The sequence below is a fragment of the Alexandromys fortis genome, unplaced genomic scaffold (assembly GCF_014885135.2).
Source record: "Alexandromys fortis isolate MF-2015 unplaced genomic scaffold, M_Fortis_MF-2015_v1.1 scaffold_3, whole genome shotgun sequence".
Classification (NCBI taxonomy): Eukaryota; Metazoa; Chordata; class Mammalia; order Rodentia; family Cricetidae; genus Alexandromys; species Alexandromys fortis.
This window is the reverse complement of record NW_026067909.1, coordinates 14,294,063-14,316,452: the sequence shown is the minus strand read 5'-3', so window position 1 is coordinate 14,316,452 and position 22,390 is coordinate 14,294,063. Positions and strand designations below refer to the sequence as shown.

Below are 22,390 nucleotides of genomic sequence, written 5' to 3'. Positions count from 1 at the left end.
TGCGCCTGTGATTCTGCCCATTCAATCTCGAACTTGCCCCAGAGGCTCTGCGTTGTTTGCGTCGGGTGCGGACCCGGGAGGGCAGGATTAGGAAGAGACAGTCTAGTAAAGCCTGTTCAGAAGGCTGCAGGATGGCATGTCCAGTTCTCGGGAACTACAACTCCCGAGAGACTTTGCGACAGCCACCATCTTCCCTCCCCGCCTGGCTAAAGGGCTTGCGAGAGAGTGGGCGAAGCTACCTTGCGTCATCAGCGCGCGCGGCTGCCGTCGCGGAGAGATAACGCAGCGCCCAAGCCTGGGGCTGTCAGTCAGAACTCCACCTGGTCCGGGCCAAGGGGCCGGCGGGGCCGGCGGGGCCGGCGGAGCCATGGCCGCCGTGTTCGACCTAGACTTGGAAACCGAGGAAGGCAGCGAGGGCGAGGGCGAGCCGGAGTTCAGCCCTGCGGTGAGTGTTTCCCGCCGGGCACGACTGGACCCGGGAGTCCAGCCGGTTAACCAAAGGCACGGCACTCCCTACTGTGACTGCCCCATCCTTCCCAGATCCAGCCCCAGCCCCTTGACCCAGTCTTCCCTTTCTGCCCTTGGTCGCTCTTCCCTACCCTTTCCCCATTCCTGTCTCCCATTCTTGGTCCTTTCCCCTGGGTCAAGCAGTTCCCCCTGGATTGGGAGATGTTCTTGCATCCCCATGGCTCTTACCCCTCGCTTTCTCACAGGAGGTGTGTCCCGTTGGCGAGTTGAGGGCTGCTGGCCTGGAGTGAGTGAGGGTCTTTCTGGGGGCCGGGGGCTCGGAGTAGGGGATGGGACTTGGGGTACACCCGAGCCTTGCTCTCATTAACTTTGTGTCTTTAGGACGGTGGGACACTATGAAGAAGTGGAGCTGACAGAGAGCAGCGTGAACCTGGGCCCTGAACGCATCGGGCCCCATTGCTTTGAGCTTCTGAGTGTGCTGGGCAAGGGGGGCTATGGGAAGGTACGCACCCCTTCCCCTCATGGTGAACTCAGCTCTAGCCTGGGGCAGCAGACCATCCTTCACACCCAATAGGCTTCTGTGTGGGGCCTCTGAAGGGATGGGATTTAGAGCTGGAAACCTGAGGGAGGGAAGGGCAGGTCCTCTAAATCTGATAGAGATCTTAAGTGCTCCACCCTTGAGCTGAGTTTAGTGCTTTTGGTCCCAGTCCTAGAGCTTTAGGGTGGGGCTCCTTGAAAATAGGACGTGTGAGGAAGGTTGATCCTGTCTCCCCTGTCCTACAGGTGTTCCAGGTGAGAAAAGTGCAAGGCACCAACTTGGGGAAAATATACGCCATGAAAGTCTTGAGAAAGGTGAGCCATTTGCCCAGCCAGCAAAAGCTGAGTCGCTACCACCCCACAACCTGTTCCAGGCTTTGGGAGGACAGCTGTGAACATGATGAAGACAAAGTCTATCTTGTCACTTGCTGGCTTAGTAGCTGTTTCACATACTGATTTTCAGTCATTCTTGAATGGGAGCAACCTGCCTGCTGGGGCACACTGGCAAGTTTTGATGGCCAGGACTAGTAGGGGAAGTGCAGTTGACATTCAGTGACTAGAAGGTAGAGAGGCAGATAAATAGGAACCCACAACAAAGACTTGTCTGGCTCAGTGTGTCAGTAGTTCAGCTGAATTTGGTAGGATACACCCTGTAGTCTCAGGACTTCAAGGGATGAAGCAGGAGGAGGCTCTGAGTTGGTCTAGGACAGCCTGGGCTACATAATGATACCTTGTCTTGAACAACAAACAGAGTGTCAAGGTTGAGAAACTGAGAGGATAAACCAGTTCTTGAAAAGGTTTACTACTCATAGCAGTAGAATTACACAGAAATTTGAGTGGCAAAACATGGCAGAAGGCCCGGGCAGTGGTTCGAGGCCAGCCTGGTCGATAGAGCGAGCTCCAGGACAGGTTCCAAAGCTACAGAGAAACCCTATCTCGGAGGGGAAAAAAAAAAAAAAAGATAGCAGAAGGGCTGTGGCTGAGAAGCAAGAAGACAGGTGTGGTAGTGGGGCAGCCTTTAACTGCAACTGACTAACGATCTTTCGCAAATCCTAATCATCTTAAACTAATGTATGATTTCTACATGATAGAGGCCAGAGGGGAACATAGGATCCCCTGCTCTATCACTTTCTTGTTCTCATGTGACCTGGAGCTGGGCCTGTGGCCAGCAAGCCCCAGTGATCCGTCTGTCTCACCTCCCACAGTGCTGAGGTTACAGGCACACACAGCCATCCTTGGCTTTTTTTTTTTTTTTTTTTTTTCTCTCGAGACAGGGTTCCTCTGTAGTTTTAGAGCCTGGAACTAGCTCTTGTAGATCAGGCTGGCCTTGAATTCACAGAGGTCCGCCTGCCGCCAGGCTTCACCCAGCTTCACCCTTGACTTTTTTTTTTAACATTTTTTTTATCGTTTATTTAACTTTATCTTATGTGCATTGGTGTGAAGGTGTCAGTTTTCCCTGGAACCAGATCTTCAGACAGTTGTGAGCTGCCATGTGGGTGCTGGGAATTGAACCCGGGTCCTCTGGAAGAGCAATCAGTGCTCTTAACCTCTGAGCCATCTCTCCAGCCCCCCCCTCCGCCATTGAGTTTTTTTTGTGGATACTTGGGGATTTGAACTCAGATCTCCATGATTACATAGCATGTACTTTTAACATCTGAGCCTTGTTCCCAGTCCTCTAGTCATCTTGTCCTGATGATCTAGATGATCATGACATCACTGCATGTCCATGTCTACACAGACCTAGAGTCTAGACGCTTATATAACCAAGTTGTATTTTTTTTTTTTTTTTTTGACTCAGGGTTTTTCTGTGGTTTTGGAGCCTGTCCTGGAACTAGCTCTTGTAGACCAGGCTGGCCTCGAACTCACAGAGATCCGCCTGCCTCTGCCTTCCGAGTGCTGGGATTAAAGGTGTGCATCACCACCACCCGGCCCCAAGTTGTATTTTAATATATATTTGAAACCTGACTTTCCTTGTACTTACTAGAACACCAACATGGTTGAATACTGGGGTTGAACGTTCTACAAAACAGTAAAACAGCAGAGCCAAAAGGAAATCACTCTGGTACTTCACCTTCTAACCCAGTCCTGTGTCTCTAGGCCAAGATTGTACGTAATGCCAAAGATACAGCACATACCCGGGCTGAGCGGAACATTCTAGAATCTGTGAAGCATCCCTTCATTGTGGAGCTGGCCTATGCTTTCCAGACAGGTGGCAAACTCTACCTCATCCTGGAGTGCCTCAGTGGTAGGTGTGTGGGCAAGGCTGAGTAGTGGGGAGCAGGGGACGAGCATGGGGAGCTTGAAGACTTAGGGAATCCTGAGAGACGTGTGGTGGAGGATGGCTGGGAGGCTCTAACACCATGCCTGGCCATATGTCCATCTGTCTGTCCTCCATTTGTTCATTCATTCAGCAAACATCCATCCAGTGCCTAGTGTTTGTGGGGTGTGTGGGTCTGGTGGGAGTTTGTCTAGATGTCCGGAGGGAATTCCATCCAGTTTTGCTACCTTTCCTGCCTGTCCCCCATGTGCCAGGTCCCCATATAGCTGCATCCTTCATCTTGGAAGTCTCATGGATAGTTACTGTTTCTATAAGGTTTTGTTTTTGTTTTGAGACAAGGTCTGCTTATGTGTAGCCTTGGCTTGCCTGGAACTTACTATGTAGACCTTGCTGGCCCTGAACTCAGGAGATCCATCTTGAATTCAGATCCTCAAACTCAGGAGATCTGACTGTGTTGTGTCTACATACTGAGCGCTGGGCTTAAGGCGTGTGCCACTACACCTACTTGTTTTGACCTTTTGAGACACGGTCTCATTGTATAGCATTGACTGACCTGGAACTTACCACAAAGAACTCAAAGATACTCCTTGTCCCTGTCTTGGATTAAGGCATGTGCCACCATACCCAGCAAGTCTGTTTCTAAACTGGCTTTGAGGGTCTAGCCCACTTGGGTTCTTGTATATCCTCCACTAATTGCAAAGGCCATCTTCCTAGAGCACGCATCTACCCAAACAAAGCCTTGGCCTTTTCGGTCACACCACTGCTTACCAAGGGTGACCGAGGCCCACTCTTTCTACCTGCTTCTCTAGTACCAGCTGAGCCCCATGAGCTTCTATGCATGCTCGGCATCCTTCTTCACTATATCGACACCCCGAAAGCCACGCCTGCGCTGCCCTTTCTCCATCTTTGTGTTGAGATTAGCTTCCGTGGTGAAGTTCTCAGAGCTGTTACCTGTGCCTGGCATCCTAGAGCGCTGTGCGCATGTCTGTCTCCCCATCAGACTGAGCATCCTGAGGGCAATGGCTGGGTCTCCTCAACTCTGCCCCAGCTTCACCCAGCACAGGGCCAGGCACCGAGTGAGTAGGCGACGGTAGATGTTTGCTGATTGAATTGAGTCCCCACCGCAGCTCTGGGAGGCAGGTAGGGTGGGATCTACACACCCCATTTTTCTCTAGAAGAAACTGACAGGCAGCAGCAGGGCTGGGCCTGAGTACACAGCCGCTGTTGTGCTTGCGTCACAGGTGGTGAACTCTTCACACATCTTGAGCGAGAAGGCATCTTCCTGGAAGACACAGCCTGGTGGGTCTCGGGGGGGGGGTGCTTGTCCTTGCCTCTCTCCACCTTTGCCCTGCCTTCACCTTGTCCTGTCTCTGCAGCTTCTACCTGGCTGAGATCACACTGGCCCTGGGCCATCTCCATTCCCAAGGTATCATCTACCGGGATCTCAAGCCGGAGAACATCATGCTCAACAGCCAGGGTGAGCTTGTTGCAGGCGCATGCTCACACCCCGTCTTGGTGGTCTGCAAGGCAGGGCTGAGGAACCCACCCATAGGCCTGGGCCATATTTCACCCCATGTTATCCCTTTTAATGTTCTTTCTCAGGCCACATCAAATTGACAGACTTTGGACTCTGCAAAGAGTCCATTCATGATGGTGCCATCACACACACCTTCTGTGGCACCATCGAGTACATGTAAGTGGCACCTGACTGGCCCTGGGTCTGAGAGAATAACCAGAGAGGGCTTGCCCTTACTGACAGTTCACCTGCCTCCCAGGGCCCCAGAGATTCTAGTGCGCAGTGGCCACAACCGGGCAGTGGACTGGTGGAGCCTGGGGGCCCTGATGTACGACATGCTCACTGGATCGGCAAGTCCAGCTCCTTGGGAGGAGGGTGGGTGTTGGGGAGACCCCCTTCCAGGCTGGGGCAGGACTGGGTGGGAAGACCCCCTAGGCTGCTCTCACCTTCTGCCTCCTCCAGCCGCCCTTCACCGCAGAGAACCGAAAGAAAACTATGGATAAAATCATGAAAGGGAAGCTGGTGCTGCCCCCCTACCTCACCCCGGATGCCCGGGACCTTGTCAAAAAGGTGGGGCTCCCTCCTGTCCAGGCTCCCATCTCTTCCCCTAAGCCCTGTCAGTAATCCTGTACATAGGCTTGAGTGTCCTTAGGCCCTGGGGAAGCCAGGCCCATTTGTGCAGTTTGCCTCTGGAAATGATAGGAGCATTGAGTTCAGGCCTGGGTTCTGAGAGCCTCACCACTGCCCCGAGCAGTCCTGGGTCTGTCTTCAGCAGCAGGGTATTCTTGTGAGCTAGCCGTATTCCATCAGAACCGCCATTATCATCCTGTTAAGCGGGGGAGTGTCACATAGCTCCTAAGCCCTCTGAGGTGGCCTTGAGCAAGAGCTTTCCAAGGCTTCATGAAGAGGGCACTCAACCCAGCTCTGGAAGTATTGAGGGGTTCAGTGGACAGAAGCCATGTTCCAGAGCCTATACCTTGTTTCTGCTTGCCATCTCCCCGTTCTGGAGACTAGGCATCCACCGTCGCCCCTTCTCTGCTTCTGCAGTTTCTGAAGCGGAATCCCGTTCAGCGAGTTGGGGGTGGCCCAGGAGATGCTGCTGAGGTGCAGGTGAGTCTGGGGATAGCATAAGGAGTTGGGGCCAGAGGATGAAGTGGGCTAAAGCAGGGAGCTAGGCAAGGTGAATCTCTGACATGTTCCTGGGCACCCTCCACCCTCAGAGGCACCCTTTCTTCCGGCACATCAATTGGGATGACCTCTTGGCCCGCCGGGTGGACCCTCCCTTTAGGCCAAGTCTGGTGAGTATCTGGGGATCCTTTTAGCCCCCATGGCAGGTGGAGACCCTGCCCTTTAGATCCCCCTAATTTTCAACATGGATCTTCCCACAGCAGTCAGAAGAGGACGTGAGCCAGTTTGATACCCGTTTTACACGGCAGACTCCAGTAGATAGTCCAGATGACACAGCCCTCAGTGAGAGTGCCAATCAAGCCTTCCTGGTAAGGGCGTGGGGGGGTATGGGGACCAGAGCAGGGATTGTAGCCAGAGACTGGAAGTGCCAAGCATCGGCTGACCTGGCCTTTCCCCACAGGGCTTCACGTACGTGGCACCTTCTGTCCTGGACAGCATCAAGGAGGGCTTCTCTTTCCAGCCCAAGCTGCGTTCCCCCAGGCGCCTTAATAGCAGCCCCCGCACCCCCATCAGGTACCCAGGGACAGGGCAAGCGTGTGACTGGGGTGGGTCTCTCTAGCATAGACTACCTTTGCTGGCCAAGCTCTTCTTTAGGGCTAGCCTTAGTCTCCTGCCCACCACAGGACCTCAGTCCCTGTACATCTGCAACGGGCTGCTAAAATGGCAGTTTGTGGGCCTACTGCCAGTATTCCTGCCTAAGCTTAGGAGGCTCTGACTCTGCCTTGGTTTTTCCTGCAGCCCCCTCAAGTTCTCTCCCTTTGAGGGGTTCCGGCCCAGCCCTGGCCCACCAGAGCCCATGGAGCCATCTCTACCTCCACTCCTGCCACCACCATCACCACCACCACCCACAAGCACTGCCCCTCTTCCCATCCGTCCCCCCTCAGGGACCAAGAAATCCAAGAAGGGCCGTGGGCGCCCAGGACGCTGAGAACAGAGGAAGAGGGCAGCCCTGAGGCCTGTTCCCTGTCGGCTGTGAGGACCCGGCCGCCTCCCACCTGGGTGTTTTTCTCTTGGGTGGCTGAGCCCTGTAATCATGCACATGGAGGGCTGCAGCGTGCAGCCCTGGCAGCGACTCACCACGGGTCTAACGCCCATCCCGCCAGAAGGGAGCTCACCTGTGCCCTTAGAGAATTAAAGGACTGAATCATGGCAGAGTAGCTTTCTCTGGACCCCAGGACCCCAGAATGGCCCATTGAGGGAGAGGAGGGAGAGGAGGGTTGCTGAAGGACTCCAGACCTCAGGACTTAAGGAGTTTTATTTTCAGTATCTGCCCAGTGCCTGGGGAGGGGAGGGGGACACTGGGAAACTGGTCGGGGTGGCAGTCTGAGAAGCTGCGTGGGATGATGATGGTCCAGGCTGGTTTTTGTTTCATCAGGACAGCATGGAAAGAGACAGTCAGAGGCTGGGGCAGGGACAGGACAGCAGGCTGGATCCTACAGTGCGGTGACATGAAGGCGCTGGCCCCCCGCTTTTCCAGCACTGTCATCCCAGGCCGCACTACCTGAAAAGGCGTGCAGGTCACTCAGAAGGGCCTCAGCACTGCTGCCTGAGCCCACGGGACCTTGTGAGCTGAGGCCCAGGCCCCCTTCACTGTCTGTGTCATATGCTGCTGGGGCCTGCTTTGCTTGATCTCCGGCTTCACACCGCTGCTCCTCTTCCTGGGGACCAGCTTCCTCAGGGCCACCATCCATCATGCAATCCTCTTCTGCATCCTGCTCATCCTCTTGCTGCCCTGGTTCCTCTGGGGATCCCAGGTCAGTGCGGGCCCGAAGCCAGCGGCCTGCAGGGCTGGCCCAGAGCAGGCGGCGGGTGTGGCCCCACAACGCAGCACCCAGGCGAGCTGGGTGGTAGTAGCCCCCCGAGGCACGGCTGAGGCGATGCCAGGCGAAGGCCAGGGCGGTGACAAGTAGCAGCAGGAGCAGGAACAGCAGGATGATGGTGACAGCACTGGAGCCTGCACCATCCTCCGTGCCTACCCCGGAGGCCAGGGCCCCGGGCAGGGCTAACAGCACCCTAAATCTGAGGGTACCAGGCAGAGCCTGTGGGAGACAGCAGGAAGAAGTTGTTACTGATGAAACCATCCATCTCTGATCTCTTCTGACACAGTTCTTAGTTGCCTCAGGCAAAACAGGGACAGTCAAGCAGAAAATCCCCAGCCCTTATTTGGTTAAGGCCTTGCCCTAGTGTGACTGCCTTCAACTTAACCCTGCAGTCGCTTCTCACTGCCCCTGGTCTGCCATTGCCTGAGGCCTGTGCACTGGCTGGCCCTCTGCTCAGACGCTGGACTTCCGCAGCCTCAAGCCTGCCTGCTTGCCATGGCCGATGAGACCCACCAGACCTCTACAGCTAACTGGCCCCTTAATTACTCTTCTCCCATCAGATCCCACACCAGAGAGAAATGGATTATTCCCTTTCCCATCAGAATAAGCTCCTAGATGATAGAATTGGGAGGGGACACCACTTAAAGCCATGGTGGCACCTAGATGTTTAGTGGCCATTAGCTGGATGTGTTAAAATGGCCTGCCTGGGCAGTGGAGGGAGCAGGTGGCTCTCTGGAGGCCTTGATGGAGGTATCTAGAACAACTCAGAGGTCGACTGGTCCTAGGATGGGGGGGATCTTTGAAGCCCCTCCTCTCAACCATGGGGCTGCCCCAGCTGCAGGGTTTCCGTTCAGCTCCCCGTTCTGCCCTGGAGGGCCTCAGGCTGTGCAGGGCCAAGACTCAGTTTGGGGCAGTATGTATAGCTAAAGGAAGCCTGCGGTTGGAACAAAGCAGGTGGGGGGTGTGGTAGTGGTGGGGGAGGGGTGCTGGGTGCAAGCCTCCCTTAGCACACCAGGCTCCAGGGTAGGAGTCACACCCAAACTCAGCTCGTGAGGGGATCAGATGAGGGACTATTCCAAGGGTTTTGGAATAAGGCCACAACTAGAATGGGTACTACAGGACCTACCCTGAATTCCAGGGAGCCTAGCTCTGAGGTGAAGGCCAGGTTCCACCCCATGTTAGTCCTGGGCTTTTCTACCCCAGGTCTCTTGTGAGGGGACCCTTTAGCTCTGAAATCCCGAAAACCCATCCCTAGCCCCCTGTGCCCCAAGAACCCAGAGGGCTCCATAGCTCACCATTGATCCGATGGCCTTTGCACGGGCACCCACCTCTGACTGGCTGTGTTTAGTGAGAAGTGAGCTCCAGAGCGCGCTCAAGTATAGTAGCTAGTAGGAGTTACTGACACTTCCGTTTCCTGCCTGAAACACCCCACCCACTCTAGCCTATCATAGGACCCTCATGGGGTCTCAGCCTCTCGGGATCCCCAGACACATACCAAATCTTCCCAGGCCTCTCTAGGTGAGGTTGTGGCTACAGGATCTAAGACCAGAACTCCAAAGGGAGGAAGTGTGCATCTAACTGAAACAGGACATCCACTGTGTGGCTCTGGCTGGCCAGGAACTCAAGGTGATCCTCCTGCTTCTACCCCTGGAGTGTTCTTGGACTAAAGGTGTGTACCGGACTAGCCTTTAGAAATCAAAACAAGAGGCAAAGGCAGGCAGACCTCTTGAGTTCCAGGCCACCTTGATCTACAGAGTACCACGATGGCCAGGACTACAGAGAAACCCTGTCTCAGGAAAACAAATCAACTCTGCACATGCCTGCACATGTGGGTATATACGGAAGTTAGATCTCTCTCTATCATGGGTTGCAGGGATCAAGTTCAGGTCATCAGGCTTGCTTAGCAAGTGATTTTATCCACTAACCCATCTCTCACACCCTTTTTGCCTCAGTTTCTCTGCATGGTGGAATTCAAGTACGCAGGAGCTACTTTCCACATAAAGTTTGCAGTTTCCCTTCCTAGTGCGCCCCAACCCTCCACAGCAGCAGGTCAAACCTGGCTTTAGAAAGAGCATTTTATTTAAAATGAAAATATAGAACCATCTCTGCTGCTTTCTCTGGGGAGGGGGCAGTGGGCTGGGCAGGTTGAGAAGATGGTCCCTTGAAGTACTTGGGAGTTTGCCTTGGTACAAAAATCTTCCAAAAGCCAGATGGTGCTTCCAACCTGGGCCCCAGGCTGTGGAGAGGTGCAAACTGGCCCTGACCTGCCCCAGAGGCACTAAGCAGCAAAGTGCCTGCTGTGACCTGGCCACAGAAGCTAGGTGAGAGGGGGTGCGGAGGAGGCAGTGTCGGGAGCAGGTCCCTGGTGGTCCTATGTATCCCCATTCTCCATGCGGCCCAGCTGTTCCTCCAGGCGGCTGATGCGCTCCCCCTGTTCCTTGACCAGCACCCGGAGTGCCCGAAGCTCTTGCATCACCTCTTCCAGTTTCCCAGATTCCTGCAAAAACATGGAAGTCAGAGGGCACCAGCCATAACCTACCCCTACAGTAAAGGCCCAAGGCCCAGCCAATTGGAAAGGATCCCCAAATGTAGGACACATACACCAGCCCCAGCAAGGGCGCCAATGGGAACATCCGTAATTGTGGTGGCGGTGGCGGCTCCGGGACGGCTGGAACTGGCAGGCCGGCTGTCCGATAGCACATTTCGCCGGCTGACCTTCAGGTCCCGTTGTTTACTGGGCACATAGGCTTCCCGTAGTGAGATCAGGATCGGGTCTGCATCCTGCCCGCTCACCCAATCCTCTGCCTCAAGAGCAGCCTCAGGTCCGGCTGTGTCAGGGTACAGATCATCCTGGAAGAGGTCAGACTGCGCACCAGGCAGGAGAGGTCAGAATCAGTTGGGGGCCCTACCAGGGCTCTCACATCTGGTCTCTGAGTAGCTGCATCCTCAACACCCTCCTGACTTTTTTTTCTTTTTTTCTTTTTCAAGACGGTTTCTGTGTAGCCCTGGCTGACCTGGAAGTCACCAGACTGGCCTCAAACTCAGAGATCCACTTGCCTCTGCCTCCCTGAGCGCTGGGATTAAAGGTGTGTGCCACCACCGCCCATTCTGACTCAGTGGACTCTTATCAACCCATCCTCCAAAGATCTGATCCCCAGGGACCTTGAGAGCGCCAATCTCCCCTTTCACTTTCTTTTCCAATGTTCCCATTCAAGTCTTGTCAGTTCCTCCTGGGCACAGCCCTTGCTGGCACCCTCTCCGGCAGACCACAAGGGCCAGCTGTATGGCTCTGTGAGTCCTGCAAGCCCCATAGAAGGATTGTGGGCTTTGCTCCAGGACGTGCCTGGCACACTGAGCCTGTGAATACCAAATGGAGAATAGCGGGAATGTGTTATAGGCTCCAGGCTCCGCATCTGAGGACAAGTCACTGTAGCCAGGCCCCTCCCCAATGGGATTCAAGGCCAGAGCCCCTGTCCTTCTAGCCCCCTCCCAACAGAGCACCACCCAATCCTACTGTTGGTCCTTCCTCCTATGAAGGCCCTCTATCCCTGCTACCCTGCTCTTTAGTGCCTGGCCTCTGTCACTGCAGGGCCTCAGCGCACCCTGTGTCATCCCTCCAGCTCATCTCCCAACCTTGCCCATTGCCCTGGCGTGGCCCCTCTGCTGGGAAGGGCGTGGGGGGCGGGGTCAGCAGCCTCACCTTTCTTGGCACAGTCATGACTATAGGCTCGCACTTGCGCTCATGCAGTTTGTAGAACCTGGAAAAGAGAGGGGAGCCACGGTGGAACCTGGACATTTCTACAGGCTGCCTGGTGACTTCTGCTTATGGCCTCCCTCTCTTAAGGGTGCCTCTAGAGTGATCCTAGGCAACTTTGTGGTTGTGATCTTTCTTTCTTTCTTTCTTTCTTTCTTTCTTTCTTTCTTTCTTTCTTTTTTGAGACAGGGTCTCATTGTACAGCTGTTGAAGTCTGAAACTCACTATGTAGACCATCCTTTCTTCAAACTCATGGAGATCAGCCTACCTCTGCAGGAAACTGGGATTAAAGGCCTATGCTATTCCTTTTATTTTTTGAAGCATGGTTTCCTATATCCCTGGCTGGCCTTGGATATCCTGTAGAGGCAAGGGTGACTTTGAACTTTTGATTCTCCCAGCTCTGCCTCCTGAACCGCTTCTTTCGCATTACAGTGCTGTGGCGGCGGGACCCTGGGCTTTGTGCGAGGCAGGCACGCCACCAACTGAGTTACACTGCCAGCCCTTTCCTTTGCTTTCTGCTTGAAATAAGGTCTTGCTACACAGTTCAGACTGACCTTGAACTTACTATGTAGCTCAGGCTAGCCTCTCTGTACTTGCAGTCCTCTGAACTCCCAAATGCTGGGATGACAGGTGTATGGCACCATGCCTAACTTAGCCTCCATCATCTGAACTCTTACTGTGGATGCTGATGACCTGGTCATGCTCAGTCTGAGCCACCCCGCCCCTCCCAATCCTGACTGGGTCCTCAAATAAACTCTGCCTATAGAGAGCTGCCTCAGAGAACCTTCTTACCGGGCAATTTCACACTTGCTGACCTCCAAGCCCCTCTTAGGCATGCTACCCATACCCCTCTGGGGTTCTTTGCTCGTGAATGTGTTCAGGAAGTGGATATAGGGAGGCTCGTCTGTGATCTCAAAGTACCGGATGCTGGAGTCGCCCTGTGGGGGTAAAGAAGTTGAGCACTTGACCAGACCCTTTCCCGGCCTCTCAGCCCCAGTCTGTTGCCCCACCGAGCCTCACCTTGCCACAGACATAGACCACACTGGTATCTGGGTCATAGAAGGGCAGCAGGGCCCCATTGCTTGAATCCAACTCCTGCATGGCCTTAGGCTCCTCAAAGTTGTCCTAAGTACATGGGGGAAAATGGGGCCAAGTCAGAATCTTCTCATTCTGAACCCTTCAGGACTGGCGTCAGCCAGTCTCACACAACAGATAGCAACACTCCCCAACATGCTAATGGTTTTCTCCATTCCCAGCCTTCTCTGGGCCATAATCCTATTCCCAAACCGACAGGCAAGGGCTGAGAAAGTCTGGTTACAGGAAGGCTGAAGAGCCAGATGGTACCAGCCCAGGCCTCAAAGGGGCCCTCAAGTTCACTTTGCTGAGAGACAGAGTGTAGCAGGGCAGGGCCTGGGGGCTCCCAGGAGGAGGGTACCTTTATGGTTTGTGCAAGCAGAAAGAAGAGTGTAGGAGGCACTGGAGGAGAGCCAGGGAGAGCCAGAGAGCTGGAGTCAGGGAAGGGAGGGAAGTCTCAAGGGCCAGGCTGAGGATCTAAGCAGTGCAGGATTCTCCTCCATGCTGATCTCTGTCTGCCTGGCCCAGGGAGGAGTATCCTAGGGTGAGGCCCAGGTCTCAAGCCTGCCCGCCTTAGGCTGGCAAATCACTCACTGGGTCCCAGAGTGCCAGCTGACGTTCACTCATGCGGCTGAAACCGGTGGTGAACACCTTGCCATCGGCCAGAAAGATGGCCCGCATGGGCCGGGCCCCCTCGTGAGCCTTCTCCCGCTCCTGTGGGATGGACAGGTGGTCAGTGCAGTGCAGGTCAGGGCCCTGAGTCTCTATATTGCCATTCTTGCCCTCTGGGATACCTACTGCCACCAGGGTGCCCCGCCTGGGATCGATGATGCGGACACTCTTGTCCTTGCAAGCTGAGCAGAAGAGGCTGCCATTGTGGTTCCAGCTCACGTTGTAGATGAGGTCAGGGTGCAAGCTGTCGAGGCGGTACAGCTCTTCTGCAGTGCCCACATTCCAGATAAGCACCACATTGTCACAACCTGGGAGGCAAACGATCAGCAGCTCTATCAGGCTTGGGGCTGCAGCTGTGGGGCCGTCAGCCCGCTAGACCCACTCTGCCCACTGGTACTAAATTAGGTTTCCCTCTCTGTAGGCATCAGTTTCCGGATTGGCCTGTGAGAGGCTGCTGAACATTCCACGGCCACCCTGGAGAAGGGTATGAAGGGGCAGGGAGTGGGCAGACCTGCACTGAGAAGCACATTCCGGGCTGTGGGGTGCCAGGTGATGATGCCCACACGCTTGGTGTGCCCCTCAAGCACCACTACTGGCTCAGTCAGAGGTGAGGTCAGCCCATTCTCTGGAATCTGCCATACCTGTGGTAGGGAGAGGGAGGATGGGTGCAGGCCTGTGTTGGCCCCACTGACAGCAACCTCCGGCTACACCCCGAGACCCTCATCTGAACAGTCCTATGCTCACCATGACTGTGCAGTCCTCTGAGCCACTGGCAATGACTTCATCATTGTGGGGACACCAGTCAATGTCCAGAACAGGTCCTGTGTGCCCACACACTGTTGGGTAGGCCTTGTCAATGCGGCCTGTCTGTAGGCATTAAGGTGCAGTCAGAGGGGAACCAACAGCCCTAGTCCCCATTCCTCCCAGCATCTGTGGCCCTTTCATGATGAAAGAATGAGGTGACTACCCTCGTTCCTGGTGGCCCAGATATGACTCTGTGCAGGAAATGCCTGCAGCCTACCATCCAAACCTGGTGGCAATAAACACTTTTTATTTGCACAACACCTCCTGGGCAATAAATCTGGACTATAACTTGTCCAGCAGGAGCCATGGGCCAAGAAATGACACAAACTACCTGTCCACAGGTGTGGCCAGCATGCTCTCATTCCTCCTCTCCACCCTGACCCCTGGGGCCCACCTTGCTTAGAGGGAGCACCATAAAGGCTCCCCCGCCACTGGCTTCCACAATCACTGCCAGGAACTTGGGGTTGACGGCGCAGAAGGTACTGTCCCAGGTGACCCGGGACACTCGAATATCCTCATAGCACTGGTCATTCTTGACCGGCTGTCCGAACACATGCCGGAATTTGCTCTGTCGCACCACTTTTCGGAAGGACATATCTACAGGGCAGAGACACCTGGATCAGCACTGGCCTCCAAAGAGACACACAGAGCCATGTTACCAGGGAAGTGGTCATGATGACATTGGGAATTCCAGTTTCCCCACTTAGAGAATGGGTTCATAGGTGAAGACCAACAGACTCTTCCCCCCAAGGCCTTCCGTAGCTCTGTTATCTGTGTGTGTGTGTGCACGCGCACACGCATGTGTGTACGGATGCTGCTGCAAGGAACACAGAGCTTCGATCTATAGCTCCCAAATGATTCCAAGCAGCTTTACACGGCCAGAGTTTGGAGGCTGGGTGATGAGGAGACAAGGCAGCAAAAGGGTTTTCCAACTAGGCCGCAGCTGAGTCCCAGGGAATGTGCAAAGAGGTGCAGGAAGTCCGGCATAGAGACCCTGGCAGAACAGGGGTCTCGAGGATGCTGCCAGGTCCTCAAAGTGGCCTCAGAGCATCGTCCAAAGAACACCAGAGACCCAACTTCCAAAGATCCCTGCCCAGGAAAGGAAAGATGGGCCGCTGGGGGAGGGGGATTGGGATTGAGGGTGGGGCGCCGCGGAGGGGATGCGCTCTTCTGACTCATGCCCCCCCCCCCGCCCCAGCCCACGCCTGCGCCTCTACTCCGGCCCTGCCGCTCTCACCGCTCACCGCTCGCCAGGGGCGCCCGGGACTGCGGCTGCAACCTCGGGCGGCTCCGGATCCCGGCCTCTGGGAAGCAGGAAGCGGGAATCAGGAAGTGACAGAGGAGTGGAGCGGGGGCGGGGCAGGTCACGCGCAGAAGGCGGGGCTTTGTAATGACCCGCCCACGGGGCGAGGCCTGGTCGCTAGGCCCTCACTCGACCAGTAGATTTGCACCGGGCTGGGCCTGGTTGATACTACCGCACAGGTACTGTGCGAGTCTCCTGGAGTCTCCTGGAGAAGGGTGAAACTTGCCCTCCGATTTCCCTACCCGGTGCTACCGGCCAGGATCCTCTCGCTCCGCCTTCACCCTTTTCACGTGTTTTTTGTGTTTGAGACAGGACCCTATTAATATGCACACTTGGCTGGCTTGGAACTGGCACAGAACGCACAGAGATCTGCCTGCCTGCGTTTGCCTCCCAAGTGCTGCAAATAAACGCATGTGCCACCACACCCAGCCATAGGTGCCAGTTTCAAGGTTGGGAGTTCATGATGTCGGTTAACTATGTAACCTGAAGAAGTGGAAGTCCATCATACATCCTGATGGACACGTGTGGTTCCTCCTTGGGCTTAGTAAAAATCGAAGAAGGTGATTTGATTGTGGCTCCTGTGCACCTTCCTTTCCTCCATTTCATAGGAGCCTAAATTTGCCTGTTTGCCTCCTCAGATTCGCCTATCTTGTCTCGTCCTGGAGAACTTAGGGGCCCCCTTAGGACCCACAAGATAACATTCCTTCCTCTGCGGCCACCTCCCTGGGTGACCGGTGGTGATAATGGGTGTCTTTCCCAGAAAGTAAACAGGTACATGGGAGGAGCAAGAGCAGGGAGGTAAGAAGTGCTTTGTTTAGCCTGCATGAAGCCCCCCAGCCCGCCCCTGTGTGTGTGTGGGGGGGTGGACTTGTGACCCTTTTCAGTGGTCACCACACTCTGTGAAGAAACAGGCCGGGAGGGACAGATGCTTGATTGAGGCCTCCCAGCTGGGATTCCATCTTGTTCTGTTATTCCCAAAGACTTTGGTTTTCTCACTGTTCACAAACCCTGGAGCCATGCAGGCAGGATGTGGCAGGACAGGCATTGAGGGGTTCTGTGGGAAGCCCACATCAGGTCAGGTGCCACAGTTCCAAATATCCCCCTCCCCCACATCACCCCACTGCAAATAGAATCCATAGTCCCCATGTTCCTCTCCCAGAATTCCTGCCTGACTCCTGCCGACCATCCGGGACACCTACCACAGTCCTCTCAGCGTGCATCTGGTGATCCAAACCCTCACTGCCTCCTCAGGCCAGCACATCCTGTTCCCTTCCTCCTTCTGGAAGCTCTTCCTGGCCTGGAGGAACTTCAATGACGCCAGGCCTCCACTGAGGGCCCTTTTGGGCTCCCCTCACCCAGTCACTGCCTGGCTTTTCCTCATCCCCATTTGCTATTCGTAGTCCCAAATACCACACTGTGTAATTGTTTGGCACCCTGCTAAGATTCCTGCCAGCAAACAAAAGACAGGGACTTTGTCATGTGTCCCCCCCCCCCCGCCCCCGCCTTGTCCTTCTGGTACCCAGAAGAAGAAGACCCCGCCCAGCACCCAGTGTCAAACCACTTCATGCTGGAGAATAAATGAGCAGCAGGCCTGAAGATAGAATTGCAAAATATTAATATTCACAGTCCTCAGAACCAACATCTGGTTCCTTTCGGGGGACACAGGGATCTTACCTGGAGGAAGGAGTCCCCCAGGAGGCAGCAAGTCCCCTGGGGTGTGGTGTGTTCCCTGAGCTGGGGGCTGTGCTCTCCTTTTCTGGCTCCATCTTCTTCAACACAAACCTGTTCTGTGGACCACTTGGAAAACTCCTCTTTATCCTGTAAACTTCCCAGGGTGCAGCTCTTTCTTCTGGGTAGCAATTCTCCCATACCGGTGAGACTCCCCCTGGGGACCTTGGAGGTAGGGCTGGCTCACTCCTTAAGGGGTAGAACTTGTGGGGTGGGCCACAGCTGAAGGCAGGGAAATTTTATTTTCTGATCTGATGTTGAGGAGGCATTGGGACCCCTGTCAGGAGAAGGCATAGGATCCCTGAAGAGTGCCCCAAAGGAGACCAAAATCTAGGCTCTGCCCTCAGAGACTGTGAACTCCAGCAAATGGACAGGGACAGGGGGAAGGTGAACCTTTCCTGAGGAGGAGGCACCATGGTAGTGTAAGGAGATGTGTAATTGGTGCCCAAGCTACCTGCCAGGAGGGCGCTGGCCTAGGCCTCATTTGGTTTCAGGGTGCCCATTATCAAATCAAATTTAATGACTGGCCGTGATTGAAGGCTTACTCTCTATCAAAGAGCCACACGTGACAGATAGGTCAATCATTATAATACCCATTTTACAAATGGGCAAAACAAGTTCCAAAAAGCCTAAGAGCTTTGCTGAAGGCCACACAATGAATGAATGGTGAAGCCAGGGCCCAGCAACCTTTAGCAACACCCTGAACTGTAAACATGAATCTCTCTCTCTCTTTTTTTTTTTTTTTTTTTTTAACATGAATCTCTAAAGTGCAAGGCTGGTCAGAAAACTATCTGGTAGGTAAATGGTCATTAAATATTTGTTAGAGTCAGGCAGTGGTGGCGCATGCCTTCAATCCCAGCATTCAGGATCTGAGTTTGAAGCTAGCCTGGTCTACAAAGTGAGTTCCAGGATAGCCAGAACTACACACAGAGAAACCCTGTCTTAAAAAAACAAATATATATATTCATTAGAGGAGTTAATTCAACAAATACTTCAGAAATCTTTCTCTCCCACTGACTTTGTTGCCTGTGGTGGTTTGAATAAGAGTGACCCCTATAGGCTCATATATTTGAATGCTTAGTCACCAGGGAGTAGGATTCATTGATAGAAGGATCCGGAGGTGCGGCCTTGTTGGAAAAAGTGTGTCACAGAGGTGGACTTTGAAGTTTAAAAAGCCCATGGGGCTGGAGAGATGGCTCAGAGGTTAAAAGAACTGACTGCTGTTCCAGAGGTCCTGAGTTCAATTCCCAGCAACCACATGATGATACACACCCATGTATAATGAGATCTGGTTCCCAGAACACTATATACATAATAAATAAGTAAATAGCCCATGCTAGGCCCATTTCATTCTTTCTGCCTGAAGACCAGGATGTAGCTCTTGACTACTTCTCCAGGACCATGTCTGCCACACTACTTCCTGCCATGATGATCATGGACTAAGCCTCTGAAACTGCAAGCAAGCCTCCCAATTACTTTCTTTTAATGAGAATTGCCTTGGCCATGGTGTCTCTTTGCAGCAACAGAACAGTGACTAAGACAGTGCCTGTCATCCCATCAGGCTACCATTACGTTTTGAAACTGTCACAGCCACTCTGTGCCTTCTCATGTGTGTACCCCATATTTGTGATCACCAGCAAGAGAACATACCGTCATTTTGCAATGCAACTGACTGAGCCCAGGCCTTGAATGTTTTAGGCAAGCCTCCTACTATTGAGTTATATCCCCAGTCTCTCCTTTTTTTCTTTTCTTTAGATTTATTTAATCCAATTTATATGTGTATCTGTCTGCATGTGTATATGTACACACGTGTGTGCAGGTCCCATGGAGATCAGAAGGGGGCACTAGAGTTCCTGGAGCTGGAGTTTCATGTGCGTAAGTTGCCACATGTGGGGTTTGAGAACCAACTTTGGTCCTTTACAAGAATATTATATGCTCTTAGCTGCTAAGCCATCTCTCCAGTCTCACTAACCCTTGTTTTCTTTGACCCAGAATCTCACTATGTAGCCCAGGCTGACCTTAAACTTATGAGACTCCTGCTTTGGCATCCTGAGTGCTAGGATTGCAGGAGTGAGCCATGCCCGGCACATTACCCCCATCTTACAGATCAGAAAATCGACAGACATGCAGATCTGACTGCACCCCTCCCCGCTGCCTGCACAGCCTGCCACCTTGCCTTTTTAAGATGCAAGTTTCCCAGAAAAAAAATTCCCATCAACCCCATCATCAGGGACACCTGCTGCTGAGGTCATTCTCTCATCCACTCACAAATGCAAAGGGGGCGGAGAGGGAGACCTGGTCTGGGAGAGTTGGGGAGGAGAACCACTCATCTGGGCGAAGAGGGGCTGATGGGAGGGGGGTGGGTGGCAAACAATTTGCTGCACTTCCTGTTTCAGTTTTCCCTTGCAGCATCTGCAGCTAGAGAGGAAGAACTGGCTCAGCCTTATGACTCTGGGAGCTTCTGCCCTTCCTGGGACCATACTGCCCAGGGATCTCTGCCTGTGTGTGTCCTGGGTTCAAATTCCAGCACACTCTGCTCCCTGCAGCTCCCCCCACCCCCACCCCGATCCTGTCCGGCCATCCCTGAAGGCTGGAGGCAGGTGACATTAGTTAGGCTCTTGGATGGAGTCAGACTTTGAAGATTTGTGAGTCTCCCTCTAAATTTGTCAACCTAAGCAATCAGAGGATCCTGGGTGCTCCGGGCAGAGAGTGGCATTGTCCTTCTGCTATCCAGTCCCAGCCCCTGAAGAGCCATGTTTGTATGTCAGTGAAGGAAAAGGTCATCTGGCCCAGAGCTTCGCTGTGTGCCAGGCTCCTGCAGATGCCCCATTCACTCTCTCAGTTAACCCTCAAACAGCCCCAAAGCTTGCCCAGTTACCAGGCCAGGGTGTGGCAGAGCTGGATTTGAATCCAGGCTTGGCCGCTCCTCACTTTTGTCTGGTTGCTCCCCATTCTTGGCTGCACCTTGCTAGGGAAATCATGTCCCAGGCTCTGTGTATTAGGGGCAGGAGAATGTCTCAGTATGCTTGGCTGGGCTTGGCCAACTGGTTCCTACTTTGGGCTGTGGGCTCCTAGAAGCCTCCCCTCTCTACAGGGACTTTTCTGTTTGATGCCCAAGCTAGAGAACCGGACAGGGATGGGGAAAGTGAGGGAAAGGTTAGAGGGCCATCAGAGGAAGTCTTCCTCCACCAGATTGGAGGCAAGAAGGGGAAGCATGGATCCGGGGGCACTGGAACCCAGCAGGACAAGGATGTGGGGTGGCTGTGAGTGTGGGGGGGTCGTAACGGGAAAGCCTGGTGAGGCCAGGGTGTGGATACAACACCCTATATTGGACCTTTGACTAACAGGTTTCACTTCTCCTCAGCCCCCCTGGCAGGCTCAAGGGAATCAATGGGGTTTTTCACTGTTTCTTCATGTTCCCCCTCTCGCCCAGCTGGCTCTCTCTGACTCTCTCCGCCTTGGCAAGCCTGGGCTTCCAGGTCACTCAAGTAGGACCGGCGCTGGGGGCCACTTGTGGTGGGACACTACTCGGGCCTTCTCCCTCAAGAACAGCCGGCTCATCTAGGTTCTCAGGGGCCCCAAGCTTGGGATCTGGGGATGGACTGGGGGAGCTTTCCTCACCAGGGTTAGAGGCTGACTCAGCCCCATAGGCAGGGGTCTGGGCCTCCATGTTTGTTTGTGGCTGGGCCACAGGATCCAACTGTGCCTGGGTCAGGGAGTCCACTTGAGTCTGGACCACAGAATTTGACTGTGGTTGGGCTGAAGGAGTCACTTGAGGTTGATCCATGGGTTCCAACTGTGACTGGGTTAAAGGGTTCACCTCAGGTTGAACTACAGGATCCAATGGTGGCTGGATTAGGGAGTCCACCTCAGGCTGGACCACAGAGTCTGACTGTGGCTGTACTGAGGGGCTCACCTCAGGCTGGACCACAGAATCGGACTGTGGCTGAACAGAGGGATTCTCCTGAGGCTGGCCCACAGGATCCAACCGTGGCTGGCCTTCAGCTGTCTGTCCTGGCGGAGTCAGGCTCACAGAGACCACCTGGGTCTGTGGCTCAGTAGGTGTGAAGCTGCCAGGCTGTTCCTCACAGGCAGCAGCTGCGAAGGAGGAAAGTACAGCGCGCAGCAGGGCGCGGAGGTCAGCACTGGCTGCTAGGCACAGGAAGGGGCTCAGGCAGCTGTTGAGCAGGATCAGGTAGTCAGAATAGACCAGGGCTTCCCAGAGCAGGTATCCAGGGTAGACATCCCATAAGAAAGCCAGATAGAGCAGCTGTGCCAGCTGGTAGGGTAGCCTCAGAATCACATAGGCGGACAGAATAGTCTTGGCCACACGGGCAAAGCCATGGCAGACCATAGGCCTAGGCTGGTGCCCACAACAGGTCCTGCAAGTGGTGGCTTGGGTAAGCACGTGGCAGACCAGCAACAAGAGGAAGGGCAGGAAGCCCCCCAAGATCTCAAGCATCCGCAGAGGCAGCTCCTCGCTATCCCAGAAGTCCAGGCAGATGACCAAGTCATACCACCAGACAGCAGCCTCAGGGAAAACCAACCAGGGCACACTGAAGAGTGTGGCCAGCACCCAGACCCCAGCGCACACCCAGAGGGGCAGGCGGGCTGGGCGGTGCCCTGGGTACCAGCGTGGGCATAGCGCCAGCAAGCAGCGGTCCAGGCTGAGGGCTGTCAATAGGAAGAGGCCGGAGGAGTAGGACACACCCCATAGGAAGTAGTAGAGACGGCAGGCAGCAGTGCCCAGTGGCCAGTGCCCTCCGTGCTGGATCTCCAGGATTTGGAAAGTCGCTGCTGCCAGGAATAAGAAGTCAGAGAGGGCCAGGCTGAGCAGGAGCAGGGCTAGTCTCGTGCCAGCCCCGTGTCGGGCCTGCGAGCCAGCCAGCCATGCCATCAGCCCATTGGCTGGTAGTCCCAGGAGCAGTAAGGCTACCAGAAAGACAGTGTCCCAGCTGCCCTGGGGGTAGTAGTCCTCGTCATTGAGCTCTGTGCGGGGACCGTGGCCAGCAGCTCCCAGGTTGGCTTCCATAGCACTGTCCATTCCGGGTCCTCAGGGTAGCGCTGGACATGGATTGCCAGTCTGCTGAATCAACAAATGTGATGGCTGGGTGTGAGAGAGGTGGTGCTGGCCACCCGACCAGGCACTGCTCCTCTCTGGGCCAGCGGTTAGCCCGTGCCTGGCACTCACATACATAATCTCATGTGGTCCCCCTATAATCAATGTTACCAGTGAGGAGAGGATTGT

The 22,390-nt window shown here is 54.4% G+C and overlaps 4 protein-coding genes across 6 annotated transcripts; 1 reads left to right on the top strand and 3 right to left on the bottom strand.

Moving 5' to 3' along the window:
- Positions 1 to 267: 267 nt before the first annotated feature.
- Rps6kb2 (ribosomal protein S6 kinase B2) lies at positions 268 to 7,136 on the top strand. Of its 2 annotated transcripts, none has more exons than XM_050137228.1 (15): positions 268 to 445; positions 714 to 754; positions 850 to 970; positions 1,252 to 1,320; positions 3,103 to 3,250; positions 4,525 to 4,582; positions 4,660 to 4,760; positions 4,886 to 4,976; positions 5,059 to 5,149; positions 5,262 to 5,369; positions 5,847 to 5,909; positions 6,020 to 6,097; positions 6,191 to 6,295; positions 6,388 to 6,500; positions 6,726 to 7,136. In XM_050137228.1, the coding sequence occupies exons 1-15, from the start codon at positions 368 to 370 to the stop codon at positions 6,913 to 6,915; spliced, it is 1,455 nt and encodes a 484-aa protein (XP_049993185.1). In that variant the 5' UTR covers positions 268 to 367; the 3' UTR covers positions 6,916 to 7,136. The 2 variants fall into 2 exon arrangements, with proteins under 2 accessions (XP_049993185.1, XP_049993184.1); XM_050137227.1 differs by having other exon boundaries at positions 6,188 to 6,295.
- A 113-nt stretch (positions 7,137 to 7,249) lies between these two features.
- Positions 7,250 to 9,714, bottom strand: Ptprcap (protein tyrosine phosphatase receptor type C associated protein). Its single transcript, XM_050137241.1, has 2 exons — positions 9,103 to 9,714; positions 7,250 to 8,026 (listed from the first exon to the last, which is right to left on the bottom strand). Exons 1-2 carry the CDS (start codon positions 9,103 to 9,105, stop codon positions 7,421 to 7,423), a joined length of 609 nt encoding a protein of 202 aa, XP_049993198.1. The 5' UTR covers positions 9,106 to 9,714; the 3' UTR covers positions 7,250 to 7,420.
- A 150-nt stretch (positions 9,715 to 9,864) lies between these two features.
- Positions 9,865 to 15,498, bottom strand: Coro1b (coronin 1B). 2 transcript variants are annotated; one of them, XM_050137229.1, is made up of 11 exons: positions 15,349 to 15,498; positions 14,506 to 14,708; positions 14,052 to 14,174; positions 13,819 to 13,948; positions 13,434 to 13,615; positions 13,230 to 13,349; positions 12,582 to 12,686; positions 12,354 to 12,499; positions 11,508 to 11,565; positions 10,409 to 10,672; positions 9,865 to 10,304 (listed from the first exon to the last, which is right to left on the bottom strand). In XM_050137229.1, exons 2-11 carry the CDS (start codon positions 14,704 to 14,706, stop codon positions 10,179 to 10,181), a joined length of 1,455 nt encoding a protein of 484 aa, XP_049993186.1. In that variant the 5' UTR covers positions 14,707 to 14,708; positions 15,349 to 15,498; the 3' UTR covers positions 9,865 to 10,178. The 2 variants fall into 2 exon arrangements, with proteins under 2 accessions (XP_049993186.1, XP_049993187.1); XM_050137230.1 differs by having other exon boundaries at positions 15,356 to 15,460.
- A 5,128-nt stretch (positions 15,499 to 20,626) lies between these two features.
- Gpr152 (G protein-coupled receptor 152) lies at positions 20,627 to 22,186 on the bottom strand. The gene is made up of 3 exons (XM_050137225.1): positions 21,011 to 22,186; positions 20,915 to 20,938; positions 20,627 to 20,842 (listed from the first exon to the last, which is right to left on the bottom strand). The coding sequence occupies exons 1-3, from the start codon at positions 22,184 to 22,186 to the stop codon at positions 20,627 to 20,629; spliced, it is 1,416 nt and encodes a 471-aa protein (XP_049993182.1).
- Positions 22,187 to 22,390: the final 204 nt, after the last annotated feature.